General features: G+C 51.5%; 7 protein-coding genes across 7 annotated transcripts; 4 read left to right on the top strand and 3 right to left on the bottom strand.

Moving 5' to 3' along the window:
- Positions 1 to 139: 139 nt before the first annotated feature.
- Positions 140 to 1,282, top strand: BO94DRAFT_481316 (putative GTPase MTG1; the record flags this gene model as incomplete). Its single annotated transcript, XM_025608852.1, has 2 exons — positions 140 to 473; positions 539 to 1,282. Exons 1-2 carry the CDS (start codon positions 207 to 209, stop codon positions 1,280 to 1,282), a joined length of 1,011 nt encoding a protein of 336 aa, XP_025473234.1. The 5' UTR covers positions 140 to 206.
- A 132-nt stretch (positions 1,283 to 1,414) lies between these two features.
- BO94DRAFT_12491 (pre-mRNA-splicing factor ISY1) lies at positions 1,415 to 2,533 on the bottom strand. Its single transcript, XM_025605597.1, has 2 exons — positions 2,459 to 2,533; positions 1,415 to 2,299 (listed from the first exon to the last, which is right to left on the bottom strand). Exons 1-2 carry the CDS (start codon positions 2,459 to 2,461, stop codon positions 1,547 to 1,549), a joined length of 756 nt encoding a protein of 251 aa, XP_025473233.1. The 5' UTR covers positions 2,462 to 2,533; the 3' UTR covers positions 1,415 to 1,546.
- A 7,128-nt stretch (positions 2,534 to 9,661) lies between these two features.
- Positions 9,662 to 10,835, bottom strand: BO94DRAFT_12467 (type II myosin). Its single transcript, XM_025605595.1, has 3 exons — positions 10,192 to 10,835; positions 9,992 to 10,135; positions 9,662 to 9,930 (listed from the first exon to the last, which is right to left on the bottom strand). Exons 1-3 carry the CDS (start codon positions 10,633 to 10,635, stop codon positions 9,742 to 9,744), a joined length of 777 nt encoding a protein of 258 aa, XP_025473232.1. The 5' UTR covers positions 10,636 to 10,835; the 3' UTR covers positions 9,662 to 9,741.
- A 675-nt stretch (positions 10,836 to 11,510) lies between these two features.
- BO94DRAFT_454319 (uncharacterized protein) lies at positions 11,511 to 14,937 on the top strand (the record flags this gene model as incomplete). The annotated part of the gene is made up of 3 exons (XM_025607605.1): positions 11,511 to 12,183; positions 12,236 to 14,134; positions 14,204 to 14,937. 3 exons carry the CDS (start codon positions 11,511 to 11,513, stop codon positions 14,935 to 14,937), a joined length of 3,306 nt encoding a protein of 1,101 aa, XP_025473231.1.
- A 1,779-nt stretch (positions 14,938 to 16,716) lies between these two features.
- On the bottom strand, positions 16,717 to 17,107 carry BO94DRAFT_580315 (EthD domain-containing protein; the record flags this gene model as incomplete). The annotated part of the gene is made up of 2 exons (XM_025615318.1): positions 16,717 to 16,961; positions 17,011 to 17,107. The coding sequence occupies 2 exons, from the start codon at positions 17,105 to 17,107 to the stop codon at positions 16,717 to 16,719; spliced, it is 342 nt and encodes a 113-aa protein (XP_025473230.1).
- A 722-nt stretch (positions 17,108 to 17,829) lies between these two features.
- BO94DRAFT_552094 (zinc-dependent alcohol dehydrogenase family protein) lies at positions 17,830 to 18,925 on the top strand (the record flags this gene model as incomplete). The annotated part of the gene is made up of 4 exons (XM_025613575.1): positions 17,830 to 17,915; positions 17,972 to 18,283; positions 18,322 to 18,460; positions 18,536 to 18,925. 4 exons carry the CDS (start codon positions 17,830 to 17,832, stop codon positions 18,923 to 18,925), a joined length of 927 nt encoding a protein of 308 aa, XP_025473229.1.
- A 2,774-nt stretch (positions 18,926 to 21,699) lies between these two features.
- Positions 21,700 to 22,368, top strand: BO94DRAFT_592236 (uncharacterized protein). Its single transcript, XM_025616139.1, has one exon. It carries the CDS (start codon positions 21,798 to 21,800, stop codon positions 22,257 to 22,259), a length of 462 nt encoding a protein of 153 aa, XP_025473228.1. The 5' UTR covers positions 21,700 to 21,797; the 3' UTR covers positions 22,260 to 22,368.
- The last annotated feature ends 226 nt before the right edge of the window (positions 22,369 to 22,594 follow it).

Below are 22,594 nucleotides of genomic sequence, written 5' to 3'. Positions count from 1 at the left end.
AGCTCGAATGCGAACCGCCTTTCTTACCGCCTTCAAAGGCCGACAAAATCTCTCCCGCGGAGGAATTTCCTCAGCGTCACAATTCCAAAACGATGTCCTCCAGACCGCAACCACTCTGCACTGCTCCTGGATGATGCCAGCTGGATAGGATTTTCGAGGTCGCCGGAGACAAAATTACCCCACCATATCTTTATGGACTGATCATAATGGCAGCCAAGTTCATTCCGCGCCAGGCTTTCCCCAGTCATGGGGCTATCCCGAGGTCCTATTTCCTGGGCCATCATGCGGCGGGTCTGAAGAAGATGCAGAACATGCTGTCTTCGATCGACTATGTAGTCGAGTGTCGCGATTACAGGGTGCCTGTTACATCTATCAACCCCATGTTTGAGGAAGCACTAGGAAAGACACGACGATTAACCGTTTATACCAAGAGAGACCTGGGTGCTGAAACTGGGTCAAAAGCACAGAAGTTGGTGAGGAAATGCTCCAGAGACATATTATGGGCGTGGGATTGCTAATACTTCTTTTCCACGTGCAGGCAGAGAAAACCATTCGAACCTTCAATAAAAACGGCGCCACATTCTTCGTGAGCTCGTCTTCTCGTTCCGATATGGGCACCATCATTAGACACTTGCGTGACGATGCAGAAGGACCAGACAAGCTTGTTGGATGTCGGGTGATGATAGTTGGTATGCCCAACGTGGGAAAATCCACGCTGATCAACCACCTGCGTAACTATGGTGTGGGACGGGGCAAGGCTGTGCGGACCGGAGGCCAGCCTGGTATCACAAGGAAGATCGGGTCACCTGTGAAGGTTATCGAGAGAGAAAGTGGCTCCCATGTCTATGTATTAGACACCCCGGGTGTGTTCATGCCATACGTGCCCGACGCGGAGAACATGCTAAAACTAGCACTCTGTGGTTGTGTCAAAGATTCGGTCATCTCCCCGGTCACATTGGCCGATTATTTATTATATCACATCAACCTGAATAGCGCCGAGGTATATAAGCGATGGGCGGAGCCAACGAACGAGATCGTGCCTCTATTGAACAAGTTCGCCCAACAGACTGGTCTCCTGAGCAAAGGCGGCATCCCAAATACTGATCTTGCAGCACTGCACTTTATCCAGAAATGGCGTGCCGGCGACCTGGGCAAGTTCATGCTTGACGACTTGCAGGAGGAAGAACGTCGCCAACAAGCTGGCGAAGAGCGAGAACTACCCCTCAGTATCACCCAGGCCTTGAAGGCCGAAAAGCTGGCAAGAAAGCAACCCAAACAGTGAATAAACAACCATATAGAATAGATAATCCTCTCATCCATTGTACAAAAGAACGAATCATGTTGGTATCATCAATGAGCTTTTGCCTCCCCTCAGATGCATAGTAGACTGGTAGAACCGCAGAACGACGTAGGAGAGACAAGATGAGACGAAATCACACCAGATAAAGAACCATAACGCCTATGACAAGAGAAAAGAGACCCCGTAGAAAACACAGGACGACGGAAGAGACAGACGCCCAACGCAGTACCCCAAGCCCGCACAGCCTCACGAGATCTTATCCAACAATCTCCTCCTCCGTCGATCGACCAACTCCTCCTGAACCTCGTCCAGACTCGGCAACCTCCACTCAACGCCATCACCAGCATCTCCAGGCAACGGCTCCCAACCATCCTCAGCATCATCCCCCTTCCTGCGCAATCTCTCAACCGCCTCCTTCTCCTTCTGCTTCTCATACGCCAACAACGTCCCATCCTCCTCATCCAATCCATACCCAAAATAATTCGCATCGACCTTCTTAGTCGCAATCTCTCCTCCCCGTCCCTTCATCCCCTCTTCATCATCCTCCTCAGCCGGCCTCCCCCGTCTCGCCGCCGCCTCAAACATCTCCTTCACGCCAGGCAACTCCCTCGCACGTCCAAAATACCGATACCCCTTCCCACCGCCAGGTATCTCCCTCCCATCATCATCAAACACGCGTCCCGAGCCACGCATATAGTTGGGCCCGCCCAAGTTCCGAATCTGCATTTCCCACGTCCACTTCTCCTTCATCAACTTGTTGATCTCATCATTCAGATCCCGGATCTGATAATCGCTTAAACTGAGCTCCTGGATCCGAGACACCTTGCGCGAGATTTCCTTCAGCACCTGGCCGCGCCATTTCTCGCACATCGGGATCGAGTCAACGGATGTGATGGCTTTCGGGCGGCGCGTGCGCCCGATGTCGATGATTCCGAGGTCCGCGGCTTGTTGGGCCCGGAAACGGAAGAGCATCGACTGGGCTTTTTCGCTGTTACGCGCCTGTTCATTTGCAAGAGGGGGTTTGGTTAGCTTGGGGTTTTGGAAGGAGGGAAGGAGGGGGAAGATTTTTGGGCAGTCGGGTGGGCAGGATTCGAGGGGCGATTGCTTATATCGGGAGGGCAGTCTGTTCGAAATTGATAGTTTTTAGGGGCTGCTTACCATTGTGAAGAGCGGCGCGGGGAATCCCCGTTGCAGATGGAGCTTGTGGTAGAGAGGATGAGGTGAAGAATGAGAGACGCTCGTCTTGATCCAAGCTCGGGTGGGTTCATCCGCCCGTTGGCAAGCGAGCGCTAACAGATTCAGCCGCGCGGCTACCGGACCGGTGGTTCTTGGCTGCCAACCCGCTCAGGTTGTCTTTTCCTGTCCCCCTTGCTGGCAAGCCTGTGCATGCGTGCGTGTCGATTTAAGTTGTGGTGGCTAATTATAGCGTGGGAGATCTTAATTTACGGGCGCTAGAAATACTAGGCATTGCGGATACTGAAAAGGTCATGTCCCAATGGCAAATATACCGTAGGCACGAGAGTGCCCATTGAAATATATACTTGTGATCTTGTGCAGGTTCAAACATTATCATAAAATCATCAAAATGAAGGTATAATTCGTGAACAATAACATAAAACAAAACCGGAGACTGGGAAGAAAAAAGTCGTCCGTCGCAGATCACCAAGATGCATCATGAAGCGTTAAAGCAAATCATATAGCATACACGTCAAAATCATTCAAAAGCAAATCCAAGCGCCGCTTCCCTTCAACACTCCGTAGCCATGCAGGGCTGCCATCAGGTCATAGTCGTAATTGGTCGCTCAGGCCCTGGATGAATGTTTAGCGCCTGGGTTTAAATCGAGCCATGTGCTCAGCAGGGTCAACCTGCTAGGTCGTTATAATTCTTACAAGAAGCCTTTGGTGTTGCTAGGCATCCGCTGTGGTACCTCGCCTGAACCATACACGCTGCTCCCCCTCCTGCTCCCGGCGTCGCTGAAAGCTCCAACGTGGCCTCGTCCGAGAACGCTGCCCCTTTCAACACGGAGCGCCCGCCATCCGTCCAGTTCACGCTCCATCCTGAGCGACTTCTCCCGCTCTTCCCGGAGATCCCGCTCCACTCGACGAACCTGCAGCTGCGTTTCAGAGTCGCTGTGCTGGAGCTCCTCAATGTTTCGGAGAAGGCGCTCAATTTTTTCGCGGGCTTTGTTGACCTCGTCATTTAGCTGAGAATTCATCTTATCGCGACGATCAATCTGGGACTGCATGTCTTTGACTGTGCGGTCAACGTTCCGCAACGAACGCTGCTTAGAACTGTGCTTGGCTTCTTGCTCCTCAAGATGGGTTTCTAGCTATTACCAAATGGTTAGCATTCTTTGGGCTGGGGGCTAAAAATTTCCAGGGAACAACTCACTTCCTTGACTCTCTTGTGCAGGAATCGGACATCCTGGCTGCCTGATGAGTAGCTCTTGGTTTCGAGATCAACGCACCGCAGTTGAGATTCCTTCAGCTGCTTCTCTAGGGCGGCCTTGTCCTTGAAAAGTTGGGCGTTCGTTTCTCTTTCGGCAGTGACTTCCTTCTGCATCTCCATAGCCAGTGCCTCTGCCCGCCTCATCTTGCCCACCGCAGCCGCGGAAACATCCTCTTGCTGGGCAAGCTTGGACTTGAGTTCTAACAGCGCGCGGTCCATACTTGCAGCGTTGCGCATGGATGGACTCTCTCCCTTGGCGAGATCCTCAAGTCTCTCGCCCGCTTCAGCCAGACGCGTCTCCAGCATCTTCTTCTCCTTGAGCAACATGTCTCGCTCCGAGGTCACGTCGTCGACGGAGGTGCGAAGGGTTCTCACTTGCGACAGAAGGGAGACAACCCTGCTCTGAGCTTCATTGTGAGCATTCACGGCCTCATCGCGAGACGTCGTCACATCTTGAAGCATTATGTCCATTCGGGCCTTCTCCTTAGCCCAAGTCGAGCTGTTCAGGACTTCGTCGTCCCACTTGCTCCGCAAGGCTTCAAGCTCTTCACGGAGACGCGAGCTCTCTCCACGGACATTCAGGACCTTCTCGCGTTCCATTTCAAGTTCGTTATTGAGCGTCGTGAATTCGCGCTGATACTTTTGCCTGGTCTGCTCCATCGATGTTTCTTTGTCTTCAATATCGATGGCACGTTGGTTCCTATAGTCCTCAAGCTCATTCTGAAGACGCTGCTTGGCCTGGAGCGCACCCTGCAGCTCAGCAGCTTGATCTTCCATTCTAGCTTCGAGGGACTGAGTCTGACGTTGCAAGTCTTCAACAAGAGCATCCATCTGTTTGCGCTCGGACATGATCTGGGCGCATGTGTCCTCAGCCTCTTGGGCTTGGGATTTGGCGAATTGTTCCGCTCGGGTAGCCTTCAAGACTGCAATCTCGGCCTGTTCAAGCTTACTGAAATACTCATCGGCACGGGTCTTGTACAGGCTCATACTCGAGGCCAGATCTGCCGACTTGGATGTCTCCGCGTCAAGGCGGATCTGCAGGTCTGAAAATTCTTGTAGCAGTTGATTCCGACTGATAGCGTCCTGATCTCTTGCAACCTGCAGCTCCTGGAATTCAGAGCGAGAGTCACGAAGCTCGACTTCCAACGTAGCCTTGGCTCGCTTGAGCTTTTCAAATTGAGCCTTGGCGTCGCTGAACTCTGCAATGGCTTCGTTGTGTACCTTGAGTAAAGAACGCCGGGACTGCTCCTGGGAATTAATCAAGTCATACAGTTCCTCGTGCGACTTGGCTTGGACGTCCCGTAGAGAAAGGTCTCCTGAGCGAATGCTCTTCTCCAGGGCAGAAACCTTCTTAGAAGAGTCGTCGAGTTGGTCATGTAAGCGTCCGTTCTCGCGCTCTAGGAGCTGCATGCGTCGAAGAGAGGGGCTTTCTTCCTGCCACATATCACGGCCAGGCTTCGCTTGGACGAGTTGATTCTGAAGATGCTTGTTCTGCATCTCGCTCATTTGGAGTTTGTTTTGGAGCTCCTCGATCTCGGTAGCCATGTCCATGCGTTTCTGGTAGCCCACGGTATCCACCGTTCTGTCAGACCGGCCAGAGTCATTGGCTGTTTCGTTAAAGTTGAGCCTCCGGTTGGGTGTTGTGGGAGTGCCAAACTTCTTCACCATGACATTCTCGGAGTTCTTTCTGAGATGAGTAGGTGTCCGCGGGCTAGAAACCTGGTTCTGATCGATTTCCTCCAACAAGGCGCGCTTAGATGAGGCATAACGTGCATCGAGCTCCTTCATTTCATCCCCATGCCGACGTCGCATCTCAGCCAACTGGGCCTCCGCTCGACTATACTTCTCTTCAGTCACTTGCAACTTGCTCTGTGTTGTCTCCAGCAACTGCGCCAAATCAATTTTCTTTGCGAGATTAGGCTGGATCTTCTCCCAGGTTTCAGAAGAGTGATCAGACTCAGGCTCCACTATCTTGTGCAGTAGCATCAATTGGCGATGTAGATCTTCGATCTCCTTGTTAGCTGTGTCTAGAGAGCCTTGGAGTTTCCGCGTATTCGATTGTGCCTGGGTCCGGAGCTGTCTCTCGGTCTCGAGATTCCTGTTTGCCTCTGCCAACTGGATATTAGCAGTGGAAGCAGACTTCTCCGCATTGCGACTAGCTTTGTGTTCTCTGTTGACTTCGTGGTTCAGATCCTCCAGACTCAAGGAAAGCTTCTCTTTCTGTTTCTCCAAAGACGTGATGGTAACTTGCAGATCCCCAAGCTGGCGGGCCAGTTTCTTGTTGTCTTCTTCAAGCTTAGTCTTTTCCTTCTGAAGCGTGGTGACGCGGAGACGTTGGTTGTCACTAGCCCTGGAGGTCGACCTGGCGATGTCAAGATTTTTTTGTTGGATCTTTGTTAGAAGAGCGCGGTTGTCATTCTCCGATGCGGTGAGCCTGCCCTTGAGCGTCACTAGTTCTCTTTCTAGGCGCTCCTTGTGCTGGTCATGGCGAATGCGGAAATTGTCAGACTCAGCAATGGCGTGATTCAACTCTTGTATTCTGACCGACAAGCGTGATCTTTCAGCTTCCACCTCTTCCAACTGACGCGATTTATCTTCCAGGTCTTTTCGCACGCTCTCGAGGCGTTCGTTAGACTGCTTCATGATGTTGCGTTCAATATCAGCTTCTGCGTTTAATCGTGCATCCTCCACCCTAGTGAAGCGATCTCGGAGTTGAATCAATTCCGTTTGCAGTTCCTTGCGTGACTGCTCTGCAGCAACTCGGGCTTCTGTTGCCCGACGAAGGGTATCCTGCTGAAGGTACATCTCCTTTTCGATGATGATTTTTGATTCGTTCAGATCAGTATACTTGTCCTTGAGGTCGGCCAAAGTATGCTCGGCAAGCATTTGCACATCATCCCTTGACTGACGCTCCCGGCTTAGGTCTGCCTGGGCTTTGAACAGTTGGGCCTTCAATTCCTGAATTTGCTGCTCGAGAAGCTTCCGGCTTTCACCGGCTTCCGCGTCCTCGGAAATCTTTGCCTCCAGCAGGTTTTTGACATCGGCGGCCTCTCGCTCGAGCTGAACTTTCTCTGATTTCATGGCGTCCGCCTCAGCTTGGAGCTCTCTAAGACGCTTCTGCATGTCGTCATGGCGCGTGGTAAGGGAGACTCTTTCTGACTCTATGTGTCTCTTCTCTTCCTCGTACTTCTTGGCGTCATTTCGTAGAACAGCCATCTCGCTTTCCTTCCGCCTAAGCATCTCTTCGTAGCCCGTGGATGTTGCGGAGAGATCGGAGATCTGCTGTCTTATTGTTCGGTTTTCTTCGATCAGCTCTTTGATGTGTTTCTTCGACTGGTCTAGATCTTTTGAAGTCCTGGCAAGTTTGACTTCGAGATCTTGGTCTGTCTTCAAAAGCTTTGCTTCTAAGTCTTGCAGTTTGCGCTCCTTCAAGCTGAGGTGACTCTGAAGCATCTTAATTTCTTGGCCGAGGTCCTTGATTTTGGTATCTTTATCCGAAGAGGAGCTTTCCGTTTCAGCCAGCTTCTTTTCAATCTCTTCCAGGCGAGCTTGCATTTCTTGCTTCTCGTTCTCAAAGCGTTGGATAATCTCCCCTGCTTGTTCGAGTTGGGTTATACGAAGCTCGAGCTCATCGTCAGTTCTTTTCTTGACTGCAATCAGATCGTCAAGTTGATCTTCGAGGTTTTCTTGATCTGCGATAGCCCCAGCTAGCTTTTCGCTGAGTTCAACCTCTCGAACTTGTAATCTCTTGAAGATCTCCTCCTTGTCTAGGGCCAAAGCCCGTTCGCTCTCCAAGGTTTGTTGGATCTTCTGTATCTCGATTTCGGTACGGCGCCTCTCCTCCTCCAACTTCTGTCGATCCGACAAATCCTGGTCCATCTTAGCTTCTAGTTGTTTGATCTTCTCGTCCCGTCTCTTGACCTCATTGGCAGTGCGTGTTTCTCCCAGAAGAGGCTTCATTCTCGAGAACAATCTCCACCATGGGTTAGCCTTCAATTGGAGGTAGGTCCTAAAATTGTCCTGGATGATTCGAGTTGCCTCTGCCCGATACAAGCGCTTATTTGAGATTCGCCGCTGGACAAAACCCCGGGCAAGAGACTGAAAACGGGTCATTATGGTTCGAATGAGCTGGTCTCGCTTTTCTTCCAATTCAGCCAAGACACCGGCTCTGAAAAAGACCTTTGTACGGCCGACTCGATACCAAGCAGGGTCCAGCCCAAGCTTTTGCAGCATCACATGAGCAGCGTTTCGCCCATCCAGGTATCCCTTCGGCATAGCAGGACACAGCACTTCATAACGTTGACGGAACTCGGCGAAGGATAGCCGATTAGGGAATCCAGTGCGCGCAATTCGAATGCCTTCGAGTACACCATTGCAGCGTAATTGATCTAAGACGAGGGGTGCATTGAGCATCTTCGGACGCTTCTTATGGTTCGGTATGATGCAGCGAACAAAATGAGGATGTGTCGAGTGCAGCTGGTTCATGAGGCTGGATAGCTGTTCCTTGTGTCTTTGGGCAACTGTGCGGAAGAGACCTTTCTTCACACGACTCTTGGGGTAGTCGCTGTCATCGTCACCGTCCCTGCAGTCGGAGAACAAATTGGCCACATGTTTTTCACCTGACCTCGCCAGAAGCCGTGTTATATTGTCGTTCAATGGATCCTTGTTTTTCTCGAGCCAGCCATCTGTGCCATACTCGACTTCAGCAGCGTAATGCGTAAGCACAAATCCCTGGCTTAGGCGAGCAGCACGATACTTTGGTGATTTTCGATCCCAGAGCGAGTGCAGCTTTTCGGTGAAAGACTTGTCTGTGGCTTTCGGCATGACACAGTCCTCGTCTAGACACGAGAAGATACCAATGGGGTTGGTCAACTCAATGAGGTCAATCGTTGGCTGCAAGTCCTTTCCGAAGTCAATGAACTGCCATTCGATTTGCTCACGTGCATATTCCTCCTGCTCCAAGACAAACATGTGGTGATTAAAGAACTGCTGAAGCTTCTCATTGGTGTAGTTGATGCAGAGCTGCTCGAAGCTATTGTTCTTGAAGATTTCGAAACCAGCGATATCGAGAACACCGATAAAAAAGCTGTCGTCACCAGCCACTGTGCTCCGGTCTAGCTGGTTGTTGATTCGATCGACAAGGTTCCCAAACCCGCGCTCATATATACCCTTGGCGAGCGCATCGAGTGCTAGCCGAACTTGTTCCGGTGTTTGGACCTTCTCCACCCACTCGCGGCCTGCTTTGACCTTGGGATGCAGCAATCCCTTGACAAAGAGTTCTGGTGCTATACCAAGTAGCCGGCAAGCCCTTTCAACACTGTTTAGAGAGTCGGGTCCTAGTGCAGCTTGGTCAGCCCTGAGGCTTTCCTTGACGATGGTGACATTTCCCAGGTGAAGGACGGCCGCGATAGTGCGCAGAATGCACATCTGGTCTTCCTCCGAAAGGTTCATGACATGGAACGCCTCGATTAACAACTTCCATTCGTCCTCATCGGATACCCCGGCGATGGTGTCGTTGCCGTCTCGAGTATACGCGAAATCTTCGATCTGCAAGTCCGATAAGAGCAGCGCCTCCCTCAGCTTCCGGTCCGCACCCCGTAATAGCTGATAGAAGATATGATAGTTTCTTTCATGTGCGTTAGGTTTCACAACTCGGGACTTTTCCAATAAATACCAGTCTATCGAAGCACCCGATATCTGGCCAGCCCGGGTGAACTCAATCCGGATGAATTTCCCGAACCGAGAAGAGTTATTGTTTCTGACTGTCTGGGCATTTCCGAATGCCTCCAGAATGGGGTTTGCCCTTAGAATCTGCTGTGAAAGCGCAGACATCTGCTTGGTACCAGATCGAGCATAAGGGGTATCGGTCGTCGCGACGGCTGCCAGGTACTGTATAACCTTCTTAGTGTTCTCTGTTTTACCTGCACCTGACTCTCCTCTTCACGGCCAAGTTAGTATCTGAGGTCCATAGAAGCTCTGTGATTGAGTAGACTTACGTCACGAGAATGCTTTGATTCTCTCCTTCCTCGACAAGGTTACGAAACGCCTCATCTGCCATGGCGAAAATGTGAGGGCGGTTTTCGTCGCGGTTGCGACCCTTGTACATCTTCACATACTCGTTTGAGTAGATGGGCAACGGACAATACGGATTTACCGTAACAAGGAACAACCCCGAGTACGTCTATATCCAAACTTGTTAGCCTTCCGCATGATAAACCAGGCAAGGTACCAGGGAAACTCACGTAGATAAGGTCTGCTTGATACCGAGTGTGCAGGTTGTGCACTACTGAAGCCTCATTCAAGTGCGTGAGCTCGGCCATATCATCCGCTTTATCGAACTTCGCCGGGTTGACCTTGTCGACTTGGTCCGCATCGACCTCCCTCTGCTGTCGTGCCGTAAGCATTTCTAGTCTGACCGTCTGGGGATGCCGGGCAGTCATACCTCTCCATCGTCTGTCTGGACAAGCAATCGACCCCCTTCTTGCTCTTCCAATACAAGCCCGCGGACGAAGGCTTTCTCAGGATCGCGTAGCCAGACATATTTGTTCCCGGAGAAGTCATTATCTCCCTCTTGACCACGGATCTGATCTGCACCTCGGCGGAGCTCCTCTGACTTGATGAAGTCTGGCGCAAAGGTGCCTGACGCAACATCATTCCTTATCGAACCCGATCTCTGCCGATTTGTTGTCCGCACTACTAATGAAGACGGTGACTGTGAAATAGAGTTTCGAAATTGGCCCCGGGCCTCTTCGAATTTATGGGATGACGTGACCACAGCCGACTTGGGTCGTACGGTTCTTGTCTGCGGTGATGGAGTTGGGGACGGGGATGCGCGGCTGAATGGATTGGCCCGTTTCGGGGAGCCATTTAACTGTGAGGGAAGCATATCTTCGTTAAGCTCAGTGGAACATCATTCAATGAGAAGGTCGTGATCGTAACAATTAGGTATGAAAGTAATAGAGACTCAAACAATGAGCCGTCGGGTTGTGTCGCTAGGAAGCATCCAGGCCAATGGAAGGGCCACGGCGAGAGAAGGACGTCAAAGACGAAAACAAAGAAGGTAGAAGAAAGGTGGGCAGGCGTGTATGAAATGAAGCTGCAGCATACCTAGCAGCGGGAGGTGCAGGTTGACAGTCGCCCACTGACCACCTGCTCGCTCTGGGGCCCCTTCGGGTCCGCTGTTTGTTTACATCCGCCGTTCCTCAGGCTGCGGGCGCCGATCATGCGCTAGGCCCGATCAGTCGTGCACCCATCACGTGGGGACCCGCGGCACGAAACTCGATCTTTTCCGGGTTGGTCGGGTGTCCCGTCGCTCGTCGCTTCACGTTCTGTGCTTCCGCGGTCCCTTCGCTCTCAGCTGCTCCGATTATCCATCCTCTCGTCGCGTCCCTGTTTTTGTGTCTCCTTACTTCCTCCCACGGCAGGGGCAGAACTCATCCATCGGGATTGCTACGCGCGACCTCATGTATAGCCGAGTGTGGTCGCTACCGATTCAAACTTTCTCCCCGTCCTAGTCTCTTAGACTTGGATCCGATCGCTATCACTGATTCTGGCTTGAACGATGTGGGACGCCTGAGCACTCGCTTTAGCTGTGACGAGCTATTTTTTTTTTTGCTTACCGGACGCAGACATCACTCACATTGAAAGCGCGCACGCGGTCGCTCTTCCCCAACCATGTCTAATTATCCCCCGACACCGTCATTTGTGGGCCCGAATTATACACCTCAGTGGCCTCCCTCTAATCCGCCCCCGTCGACAGCCATGCCATCGTTATACCCACACAATCTTGGCTTTAGCCAAAACCCTTCGCCCGTTCCTCAACACCCGCAGGATGGTCTCAGTCACCCGTTTGATTATAATACCGACAATTTCAATGGAAATTCACATCTACCGGGATTAGGGGGCCCGGGCGCAGTTGGTCCATTACCGCCGCCCCCATTCGCCTTCATGGGCCCCTTTGCTTCTACTCAGTTCCCGCCTCCTCCGTTTCCTCCCCTCCAGATGCCACCACTGAGATACCCATCGATTCCAGTACCTTCGGCGCCCATCTATGATCCTACTCGCCCTGCAGTGGGCGATTACCAGATGGACCACTCTGCCCCCACCCCGCCGGTCCCTCAGCTGGCAACCGCTGGGAACTCAGAATCCGATCCTGACCGAGAAGAAGGTGAACTAACTGACCGAGAAGCGCCTTCGACATCACAGCCAAGGCAACGCGGCCCCGGCACTCAAATCCATCGAGTTATCAACGGTGACAGTGGCTCGATAAGGCGTGGCCAGGCAATGAAGTCGAATGGCCGAGGTTCATATGGTTCAGATGTCTCTCACTTGTCAGCGATGGCTATATCCGAAGGTTCAGCGCAAGGAAATCCGGATCTGGAGAAAGGCGAGGTTTCACCAGAGTCTCGCCCATCGTCCAGAAGCAGTGGATCTCGTATTATACCCTCTTTCACTGTCAACGGTTTACCTTGCTGATGTTTTTGCAGCGTATAACCCCGCACCTCCCAGCTCTACGGAACCACCTGTAGGCAGTATCAGACCGGAAGCCCCAGCTCTGTCAAAGCCGCAACACGAAGCCATCCCCGAGAACGGAACGAACAACGCAGCTTCGTGCGAGTCGCAGTCTTTGCCCAGCGGGGGAAGATCACCAGCACAGCTTCGCGTACAGGCACAAGGAGCCCTTTTGAGCTTGGCGCCTCACAACATCCGATATGGCGAGTTTGTTGGAGAGGGAATCAACCCGGTCATTCTTCGTCAACTCTACGAGGAAGTCGGAATCAAGATCACCACCCCGCAGCCGGAGCTTTCGGTGGCCTCCCCGCCTAGTGACATGTCCGTGGGATCTGAGCATTCGACGACTAGTCAGTCTGGAGAACCCGAGCCAGTAAACCGTCCACTCGGTAATTCGAGTGCGGATGGAAGCTCAGCACAGCAGTCCACCCCTACAGAGATCGTTACAGCTGTTTCACCTTCCTTACCATCGGACACGGCTAAGCCTATGGAGCGAAAAGAGGTTATTGCTCGTATGCTTGCTGCCAAGGCTGCAAAGAACTCCGGCGCGTCCGTGCAGGTTCAGGCGGAAGAGACCAATGAAGCTAGCGTACCTGACGGTTCAGGTCTGCCAGATGCTGACAACATGTCGGTAATCACCTCGCAAGATGGTCAAGCCAAGGAAAAGGAGGTCCGTGTCAAAGAGAAGAACAAAGCACAGACTGAACTTGCTAGACAGCGGATAGAACTGCTCAAGAAGCAAGGTTTGGTGAGGAATGGACAAAAGCCCCAGTCGGAGTCTGTGCCCCCCGAGAAAGGCCAACCACCCAATGCCCCTGCTCAGGATGTGGCTGCGACTTCTACTCCGATACCGATTCAACATCCATTACCTGAGCGCCCCCCAGATCCTGAGTCCAATGCTCCGGCTCGCATACCTGGGCTTTTCATGACGGAAGAACCCAATGATGAGAATACTCCTGCTTCAACCACTCAAAGCCTTGCTGATACGACACCACAAGCTCGTGTCAACCAACGCAAAAGGCCCCGAGCATCCGATTTTGACGAACCCGTTCCCATCCCCAAGAAATCTTTCAATAACGGCGTGAATCATGCAATCCCAGACACGCAAAGACTCATAATAGATATCAGCGATGATGAGTTCTATGGTGATGATGAATCCGACAGCATGGATGTGGACAGCCCTGCAGGAAAGGATTCGCAAGATGCGGATAGCTTGCTTCAGACATTTACAACCTCTGTCGACGCGATGCCCCTACGTCCGGCAACCGCTTCAAGTCAGGGGTTCTCTACCTCGGCTACCCCGCAGAGCTTGAGGAATAATGATCAGGAACACCAGGAACATCTTCGAAGGAAAGATTTGGAAATTAAAGCCATGCACAAGCGGATCGCCGAGCTTGAAGAGCGGAAAAAGGCCAAGCTGGCAGCCAGCCGTACACAGTCGCCTCGGGCTTCAGATGTGCTGGGACCTTCTCCCCCTGCGAATATTGTCCTAGCCGACGATGTCAGTCATGCATCGAGACCCTCCACTGATGCTGAGGACGGTAACAACCCTACTAGCACTAAAAATATACTCTCTGTCAGCGTGGATATTGCCCATATGGAGAGAATGAGGGACAAGCTGTTGCGCAAGCAAGAAATCGAGGTCGGAATTCCTGCACTCGAGAACGAGATTCACAAGTCGGAGGCAAGATTAGCCGAAGTCAAGCATGAAGAAGACCAGCTGTTATTGGAGATCACCAAAGGGAGGGAAGGCCGACAGCAACTCCTGGATGAACTGATGAATATCAATCTAGAACTGAACGGGCTGACCTTTGAGGATGTGGACGCTGCGATGCAACGCTCACAGACCGAAGAACAACCGTGCGAAGTTGAAGGTATGTCATATGCCTCCATATCGATTGACTAGGCTTGAGCATGTATAATTGATTCGTCTATGCTTATAGACCCAGTCCTCCAGGAGACAATTGAGAACGGGGATATGACGCCTGAGAATGCCCATCCCCCACAATCTGTTCAAGAAGAGAGAGAAGAAGAATCGACTCGTGTATCCGTCCAAGGTGCTCAAGCTGTACTACCAGTTTCCGCCAGTGGGTCGAGTATTGTGTCCAATGACAAATTGATGCATGATGTTAGCGATTCGTCTGGAGAGGTATCGAGCTCTGATTCCACTGGCTCAGCAATGGATGAGTCTAGCGATAGTTCTAGCGAAGAATCCGACCAAGATGAGCACCAAGCTCACAATCCCGTCCCCAAGACGACAGACGAGCCTGCAGAACCTGAGCCCCAGAAATCAGTGGAGGCAGGGGCAGGCCTTCACCATAACCTACCCGAGCGCCCGCTGCCTATGGATGTGGAGCCTCAGGTTGAGCTGGCCATCGATGAACAGGCTACTGAGAACCAGGACCAGGCTTCCCGAGAATCTTCCGTCTCGGATGGATATGAGCCTCCTGAGCCGGAAGTGACTGCAAGCCCCGCAGAATCTTCCTATTCCCCCCCTTTCAGTCCTGCATCTCCTGGTCCCGTCGAACCAATCGAGACCTCCACGACGGACAGCATGAAACAGGCCAATGAGCCGCTAACGGAAACTGTCCAGGCTTTGGATACTCAGCAACCAAGTACTTCTACTCAGGTTGGCATTCTGGATGTGCGGTGCACCTCGATCCAACCTAGGATGTGATGCTGACACTCAATTTAGAATCCACGGGAACCAGAGGAGTCTGAGCATAAATTCTCCCCTTACGTTAGTCCGCTGAAGTATTTCAAGGCGTATCGATACCACCCAAGCTTCACTGAAAACGTCTCGGACGGCTACCGTTCTCTAACATATAGCCACAACATTGATCCTATGAAAATCCTCTGCCCATTCGAGGCTTCCGGGGGGGTCTGCAACGACCGGTCGTGTGAATATCAGCATTTTCGTGATATGACTCTCAGCGGTGCGTCGACGGATCTGAACCATCACTTGCAACATCTGCCCACATGAATCTTGGCCATTGGCTTTCCTGGGGCCTTTTCTCATTTGCCTCACATTCCTTTTCTTGACCCCACCACTATCTACCTCTACTTTTCTTTGGTCTTGTTTGTGATCTTTTGTGTTGTGCGGATGCTGACACACAGGCTCGTTAACTGCGATAGATGACAAGATCCTTGTCCAGATGGGATCTCTCCGAGAAGGCAAGACGCCCGAGGAAAAGGACGAATACATCGCGGGGCTGAAGCAGATCATTAACGACATGCGACGCGACAAGGTGAAAGATTTTAACACCGTGGCCACAGAAATAGCCGCATACCGTAGACGCTTTCTCAAAGACCCTTCGCGGGTTCTGCCGTTGTAACAACATGAAGGCTCAGATGGTCGCTCTTCCTTGAAGAGTGAGCCTGTTTACTTTGACACAAGGTGAGCTGCCGACGTCGCGCACTTGTCGGTGCGGACGCCCAATCCAACTAGGAGCGGCTGCCTCTGGCTCCATCCCAGCAATGGCAGCGACACCTTTTAGATGGTGCCAGCTCTCCCTCCTGAGCCGGAAACATCATTCTCTCCCCCATACCTTCATTGCATTCCTTAGCACGCCCCGCGTTCTCCCTTTCTTACCCAATGAGATCTGGCATCTCGTTTTGAACGACACCAGTGGGCATTTCCCCGTTATCTTGTTTATCTATTGCTACTTGGCGTACAAAAGCGAGCCTGGAGTTGGAGGATCCGTTCTTTCTTTCCCCTAGGAAGTGGGCGTAAGTGCTTCTTCCCCAGGCCCGGTCCGACGAAGGGCGAAAAATAGGGCATGTGCCAGTTCTGGCTCTCCTTTTCCTTTGGCCAGATCTTCAAGGTATGGGATGAAACACATTGACAGCGAAGGACCCTTTGGACAGGATGGGATTGTACAGCAGGGCGTTTGGGGCATAGGAAGTCCATAGCGATAGCGAACTATTGATTCTTGATTCCAAGCCTCGTTTGCGTGGCTTTTGTGAGTAAATTAAAATAAAATCCCTCAAGCCGGAAAACAAGGCAGTGGACCACGAAAAATGCCTCTCCGCCAGCCAGGCGCAACTAGAAGCAACCAACCCACCCCACTCGAGGCTCTTAGTGTAAATAGTAGCAACCGGGCGTCTAGCGCCTAAACCGGGGCACTAGTCAATAAGTGAACTGTCTTGTTGCATATCCTGTTTAGTTGGCTGATTGCGGTGCTGTTGATTTTATAAGAGCAGTATGTACGGAGTCAGCAATCTGTATATCGGCGCTGCACCGCCCCGATCCGAAAGGGTGGGGCGGTGCAGAGTATAGATTGTTTTTAAACTGCTTACGACAAAATTACACTAACTTACTTAACTAATAATCATTAAACACTTTCTTCTAACTTATTATCATCATAACAACAAATATACGCCGGTTCGCATCGTACACCCTGAATAATTTGAGGGATCAGGCATCGATGGAAAAGGCCATATGCGAGCGTGAAGACTACCAACACCATGGCCCTCTGCAATCTTGAATACTACTTCGACCCGTCAAAAGCGGGTTCTCAACCTGGTCATTTAGAATGAAGCACTCTTCATACCCAACAGTTCTCATGCAGGATTTGGCCGAAATGAACTTCTCCTCGTCGAGGGCCACAACTTCCTTGTAATATGGGTCGTCGAGAGCGTTGGTGAAGCATTCCAGGGATGGCACGTAGAGTTGTAGATGGTGTAGGAGCTGCTGCATACCTGAGAATATTTAATAATTAATTCCATGGCGACGTAGCCAGTCACTGACTAGTGGTCCAGTGATGGTGGAATTGCTCATGTGTTATGTCTTCGCGCTTTTTGAGGAAGAGTGTTGGGCGGATAATCTGATCCGGGGATTGGGACATCTTTATATAGACAGTAGACAGGGGAATGAAATGACTGTGATATGATACACGGCAGTTCGAGTGACCAAGTAGCTATCTCTGCCTTGGGTTTCAGTCATGATATTATTCCGGTTTCCAACTCGGTTCTATGTATGTATGCTTTATTGTGATTGGTTTAATGTGGGACCTCTCGAAGTCAATCCCCAATATCCTTCCCCAAATTTGGAGAAAGATCATCCCCGGATACATTATTGAATGGCACCTAATGTATTTTCACCGTGGAAGCACTTTGGCAGGTACTCGCAGCTGTATCCCCTGACAGGTATAGGGATAGATATTATCTTCTTGACAATCCTCCTGTAGACTTCTTCCGTCTGTGGACGGGACTGATAGGATACTGTTAAACGTGTTGGAGAAGTGGTGGCCCGTTGGGATATTTGGGGAATCACTGAACTCCATCTCCTCTTATCTTGCTTAGGGTACTCACATCGGCAAGGTCTACATCAAGGTAGCTGATTCACAATAAGAAGTGGGGTAGTCAACAGTAGCTTAAAAGCACGGCTCCATCCTCAACAGGTATAGATACATGTGAATACCTTACTCTGAACATAGAATTATGTTGGTCTATCTGCAAATTTTGCATCCTTCTCGGTATCCTGTATCCTCATACACCATTCACTCGTGGCTGGCAACGCCATGGAACAGGGCCAAACGATAAATCCTCAGCGTTAAGATGGAATGAAATGCTCCCACTGCCCGATCTGGGCCCAACAGACGTTCTTGTGATATACCACGCACGTTCAATGAACTACCCCAAAGTCTCGACTATGTAAACCTTGTGCCATCATCCATTTTCGAGGTGGGGGTTACGATTGACCGAGTGAGTATAGTCGCGAATGAAACATTCCCCTGGAAATGTCCTGACCGCGTGGTGGTTCCTGGCTCAGATGGAGCCAGCGAAATGATCGGAACCGGCTGTCGCGGATCACGCTTCACCGTGGGAGACCGAGTGATGCTCCAGCACTACCCCGGGTTTCACGATGGGCCCGCTCCGCCAGCCGATCAAAAGGTTCCGGGCACACATATGGACGGAACGTTTCGCGAGCATGGGGTGTGGGAGGAGAGCGCTCTGCATCCAATGCCCGAGTACCTGAGCTACGAGGAGGCTGCCACCTTGCCTTGCTCTGCGCTGACTGCGTGGAATTGCCTCCGCGGACCCGTGCCCCTGAAGGCAGGGGATCTGTTCTGACCCAAGGCACTGGTGGAGTGCCGCTCTTCGCGATTCAATTGGCGTTGAAAATGGGCGCTACCGTGATTGCCACCACTTCTTCGGAGGAGGGAGCAGCCAGATTACGGGCCCTGGGTGCGCACCATGTCATCAACTACAAGATGACCTCGGACTGGGGTGATCAGGCCCGGCAGCTAGCAAGCAGCAGGGGATGTTGTTAGAAGGTTTTTGAGATTGGTGGTCCCGGCACAAGTGAGCAAAGCTTCAAGTGTGTGTCCTGTGGAGGAAAAATTGACATCGTGGGATTCGTGACTGGGCGTTGTTACAAAGAGGGTCTCAATCTACTCTCGCCTCTGCTTTATGTGTACACAGTGCGTGGAATTGAAGTCGGCACCCAGCTGGAATTCAAAGACATGGTTCGATATATGGAGGCGTGGAAGATTCGCCCAGTCTTAGATGAACGGCGGTTTGCACTGCAGGATATGAAACAAGCTTATAGGTACTTCTGGGAGGGAAAACACTTTGGCAAGATGGTCATCACATATAACCAGGAGCTGGATTCTGTCTATCGGTCTCAGGCGGCCACCTCGCGGGATCATCAACTTATATAGACTTTTTGAGCTCATTTTCTTCTCTTTCCTCGAATTCCTCATTCTTGTCTGGGTATGAGTGCACTTTCTCCTCAACAAGCTAATATAAAACCCGTTGAGTCTTTCCGGTGACACTCAGGGCAAAATGAAGGTCCCAAACGAGACGGTCCCCAATCTCGGAGAAACTGACTAACAATGTTCTCTGGCAAGCCCTTGACTACGATTCTCCAAAGTCCGACCCTGCATTTCTTCATCGTTTGGAGATCCCCGATCCTGTCAACGCCAGGCCTTCAACCCTTCTTGTAGAACTCTCGTGGTAAATGTCCTTCAGTGAAACGGACTGCATCATGAAAAGGTCCACCCAAGGAAGGAATTTCTTAGATGTAACGTCTGCCAACTAGACCAAAAACCACAGCTGGGTGCTGGTGCTGGTGCTGGTCAGTCCTCAATATTTAATCCCATGTTTCCAAGCCGCTGTGGGAGTAGATAGGTACTAGGTAGGGTAAAAAGCAGCACCAAGACGGGTCTAAAGTGGAGTGTGGTTTCTCCACCACAGCTAGTATTCAAACTAATTAGCTCTAGCACTGCCGCACGCCTAGTTCACTACTATCTCCTTCTCCTTCTCCTTCTCCTTCTCCTTACTATACACAATCCACTACCAAGTACTCCATAGATTAATTCTAGTAGGATGGATATCTACCCGGCTATCCGAGCCCCCCCTAGGCTCTCCTCCGTAGCAAATCCCAAGAACCTACCCTACCCCGTCCCACCCCCTAAGTAACTTAATCAAACCATTAGATAAAACTAATTAATAATGATTAAGTGAAACAAGATTAACTAAAGCTAGTAAATAGAAGTCAACCTTACCCATCCAACCCAAATTAGTTGATTCTCAAGTGGCAGTGTAAATTGGTCTTTGTTCTTGAGGGAATAATGGATAAAGGAATGAATGGGAGCCTGAGTCAAATATCCGGAAAGGGTTTAGTCTCGGGCGGTAGGTTTATGCAAGGCATGAGTTGGTTGGGGAGTCATTGGGTCACGGGTCGGGTCGGGTCGGGTCTTGTGACTGGGTGGTGACTCAGGCAGATAACTACTAGTATGTAGGTAGGTGAGATTGGAGGTACGTCAGTGTGGATGAGTATAGTGGTGGTGATGGTGGTGGTCCCGAGATACTCCGCGACTGTGTGCCCGGTTCATGCGGGTTGTTGTCATGGTGGTGGTTGTGGGTTTGGGATTTGGTCTGGGATTGAGAATTGGGGATCGGGGAGTGGTGGTTGGTGATTGCGGGTTGGATTTGGGATTAGTATGGGATTACTATTGATAGAATCGGGTAGGTGCTGTAGGTGATGTATGCGTATGTGATGCAATGCGATGCGATGCATAAACTGATGAAACGGGAATGTTGTAGTTCGTTGATTAGGTAGTAGTGGACTTAGAAGATAAGAAAACTGTTCTGGAAATTGTAGAGATTGCTGTCTGTTTGTGGTAAATAGTATGGTTGGTTGTATGTGAGGGGAAAGAGGAGAGGGACAATATAGCATTGTCTGTTTATGGCAAACAGTATGATTGTATGTGAGGGGAAAGAGGGATGGGGGAATAAGATAGAACGCAATCAGTGACGATGATGATGATGATGATGTCTTATCCTGCAGTGGACATATTCGGTTAAAGCGAGGACATCTGTAGGTACGGCGCAGTGCAGCGCCCAGGTGTCTCGGTACCTTGAGCGCCAGTAAGGTATAGTCAGGATCTGACGGGACGCTATGCAGGCGCAGGGGGGTAACCGTGCAAGGCGGTATGGACCGGTAATGTAGGTGAGGGCGCATGTACCAAGTACCTGTCTAGGTACTATCTCTATCTATCTATCTCTATCGATGGGCCTCGGCAAAGGGCAGCTGAGACATACCGCGCAGGAAGACTGCAGTGGGGAGGCCCCCAAGCTAAGCGTCGGTTGGTGGGGAGGTGCCACACTTGGTAAGGCTGTGCCAGCGAACTAGTCGTCCGCTGGCGAGGATTACCTCAGTAACATATACTATCTTAAGTCTCCAGGATGTTGCTTACCGGTGGATCATGGATTCACGTAGTGCTTACGGGAGTGCCTTGTTGAAGCCATGGAACGTGGTCGTCAGGGTATTGGTTGCTTGGCGGGGTAGCGGCGGCTTGGCCGGGCGGCTAGATATATATCTTGCTCTCGCGAGTCACCACGGGCAATCAAGATTAATCAGCCTTGGAGAAGGATGAGGATTCGATGTGGAGTGGCCTGGGGAGGTGAAGGATGGTGGGACAGCAGGCCAAGTCCAGGACGGAGAGTTGCAGTAAACCCAGCCCTCTGGAGTAAGAATAGAACTCGAGTTCGATGCTCAGTCACTGTAGGAGGGCACCTCCTACCGGATCGGGCGATGTGAGGTTGTACAGAACGGCGGAGCAAAGCAGATGGGACAAAGAAGTCTAAGACAACTTAAAAATAGCCCTCGGGAAAAAGCAATTCGGCCAGGATTCAATAGATCGCAAAAAGGCCGGGAGCGAAAAGGAACGTTAAGCGTAATCCGACCAAGGTCATGCCATGTGGCCGCTGGCATACGGGGGAGGGGGAGGGAATGTGGCCGTTTCACCATCGCGGTCGCACAGTTTAGTGTGGCAGGTCAGATCAACGGCCATCCATGTGTGGCCCCAGTTTCACAGCTGCCAGGGAGCTGAACGGCGGGGTTCGCGGTTGGGGAGCGCCAATAAGCCACGCATCGTGAGCAACGGTCGGCAGGTGTCGAGGCACTATCTTCGCATTTCGAATCCTGCCGAGCAGGTGTCGAGCTGAAAGATCGGAGTCACTTTCCTGGCCGGTGGGGATTGGGGGGGAACCACAACCGTTGCACTGCCCTTCTGGAAGGAAATCAGCATGTCCCTGACGCCCGTATCCGAAGTCTATCGTCGCAGCCAGTCATCCGAGCTGAGCAGCCCGGTTTCAAAAACAAAGTCGGGCAAGTCGGCGACCGCCAGTTTTCCCCCCATACATAGGGTTAGGTGCAGACAGCGACCCAGCGAAAGGGCGGTGGATTCCATCCCAGTTGCCAGGTGTGGCTGCATGATCTGCATGACACTGGCTGACATCTGGGCCAGTCAGTGCAGGCCCAATGTCAACCAAGACTTTGCGGCTCGGAGGGAAATGGGCCGCTCGTCGCCAGGCTGGATGGTGGTTGGCAGTTGGCATGGGCGTTCGAAGGGCCGTGGAAGGGGCGCAATACGGGGTTCGCCATGGACACGTGTGGTGGGCTGTCCGTGTTCCCCTTTCCTGGCTCCCCACCCATCGCTATACTATCGCTACTATTGCATTCCGAGACGCCGTAGATTCCGGGCTTGAGCGAGACGACCGTAGTCATGGTATTGATCTCGAGTACGAGATGCAATCCATCAATCGATGGGGATTTTCCGATCATGCCGTCATGAAGGATCGGCCCCGGTACTACTAGGTTGTTGTTCCTTTCTGTTCCTTTCACAATCCTCGATTACGGCTGTCAGGACCGAGTGGTAATTTACGGGGGGAATCTTGGTCAGAATAGTAGAATACTAGTAGATAGTGAAGATGCTTGTACATTATTGATGAACCCAACCGAAATCTAGTCTAACAGATCGTTCAACAAACAGTTCGCAATCATAAAACCACAGTGGAAACGACCGCGCGGAAAACAAGCGATT

This window comes from Aspergillus sclerotioniger, assembly GCF_003184525.1.
Source record: "Aspergillus sclerotioniger CBS 115572 chromosome Unknown BO94scaffold_1, whole genome shotgun sequence".
Lineage (NCBI taxonomy): Eukaryota > Fungi > Ascomycota > Eurotiomycetes > Eurotiales > Aspergillaceae > Aspergillus > Aspergillus sclerotioniger.
This window is presented reverse-complemented; position numbering and strand designations above follow the sequence as displayed.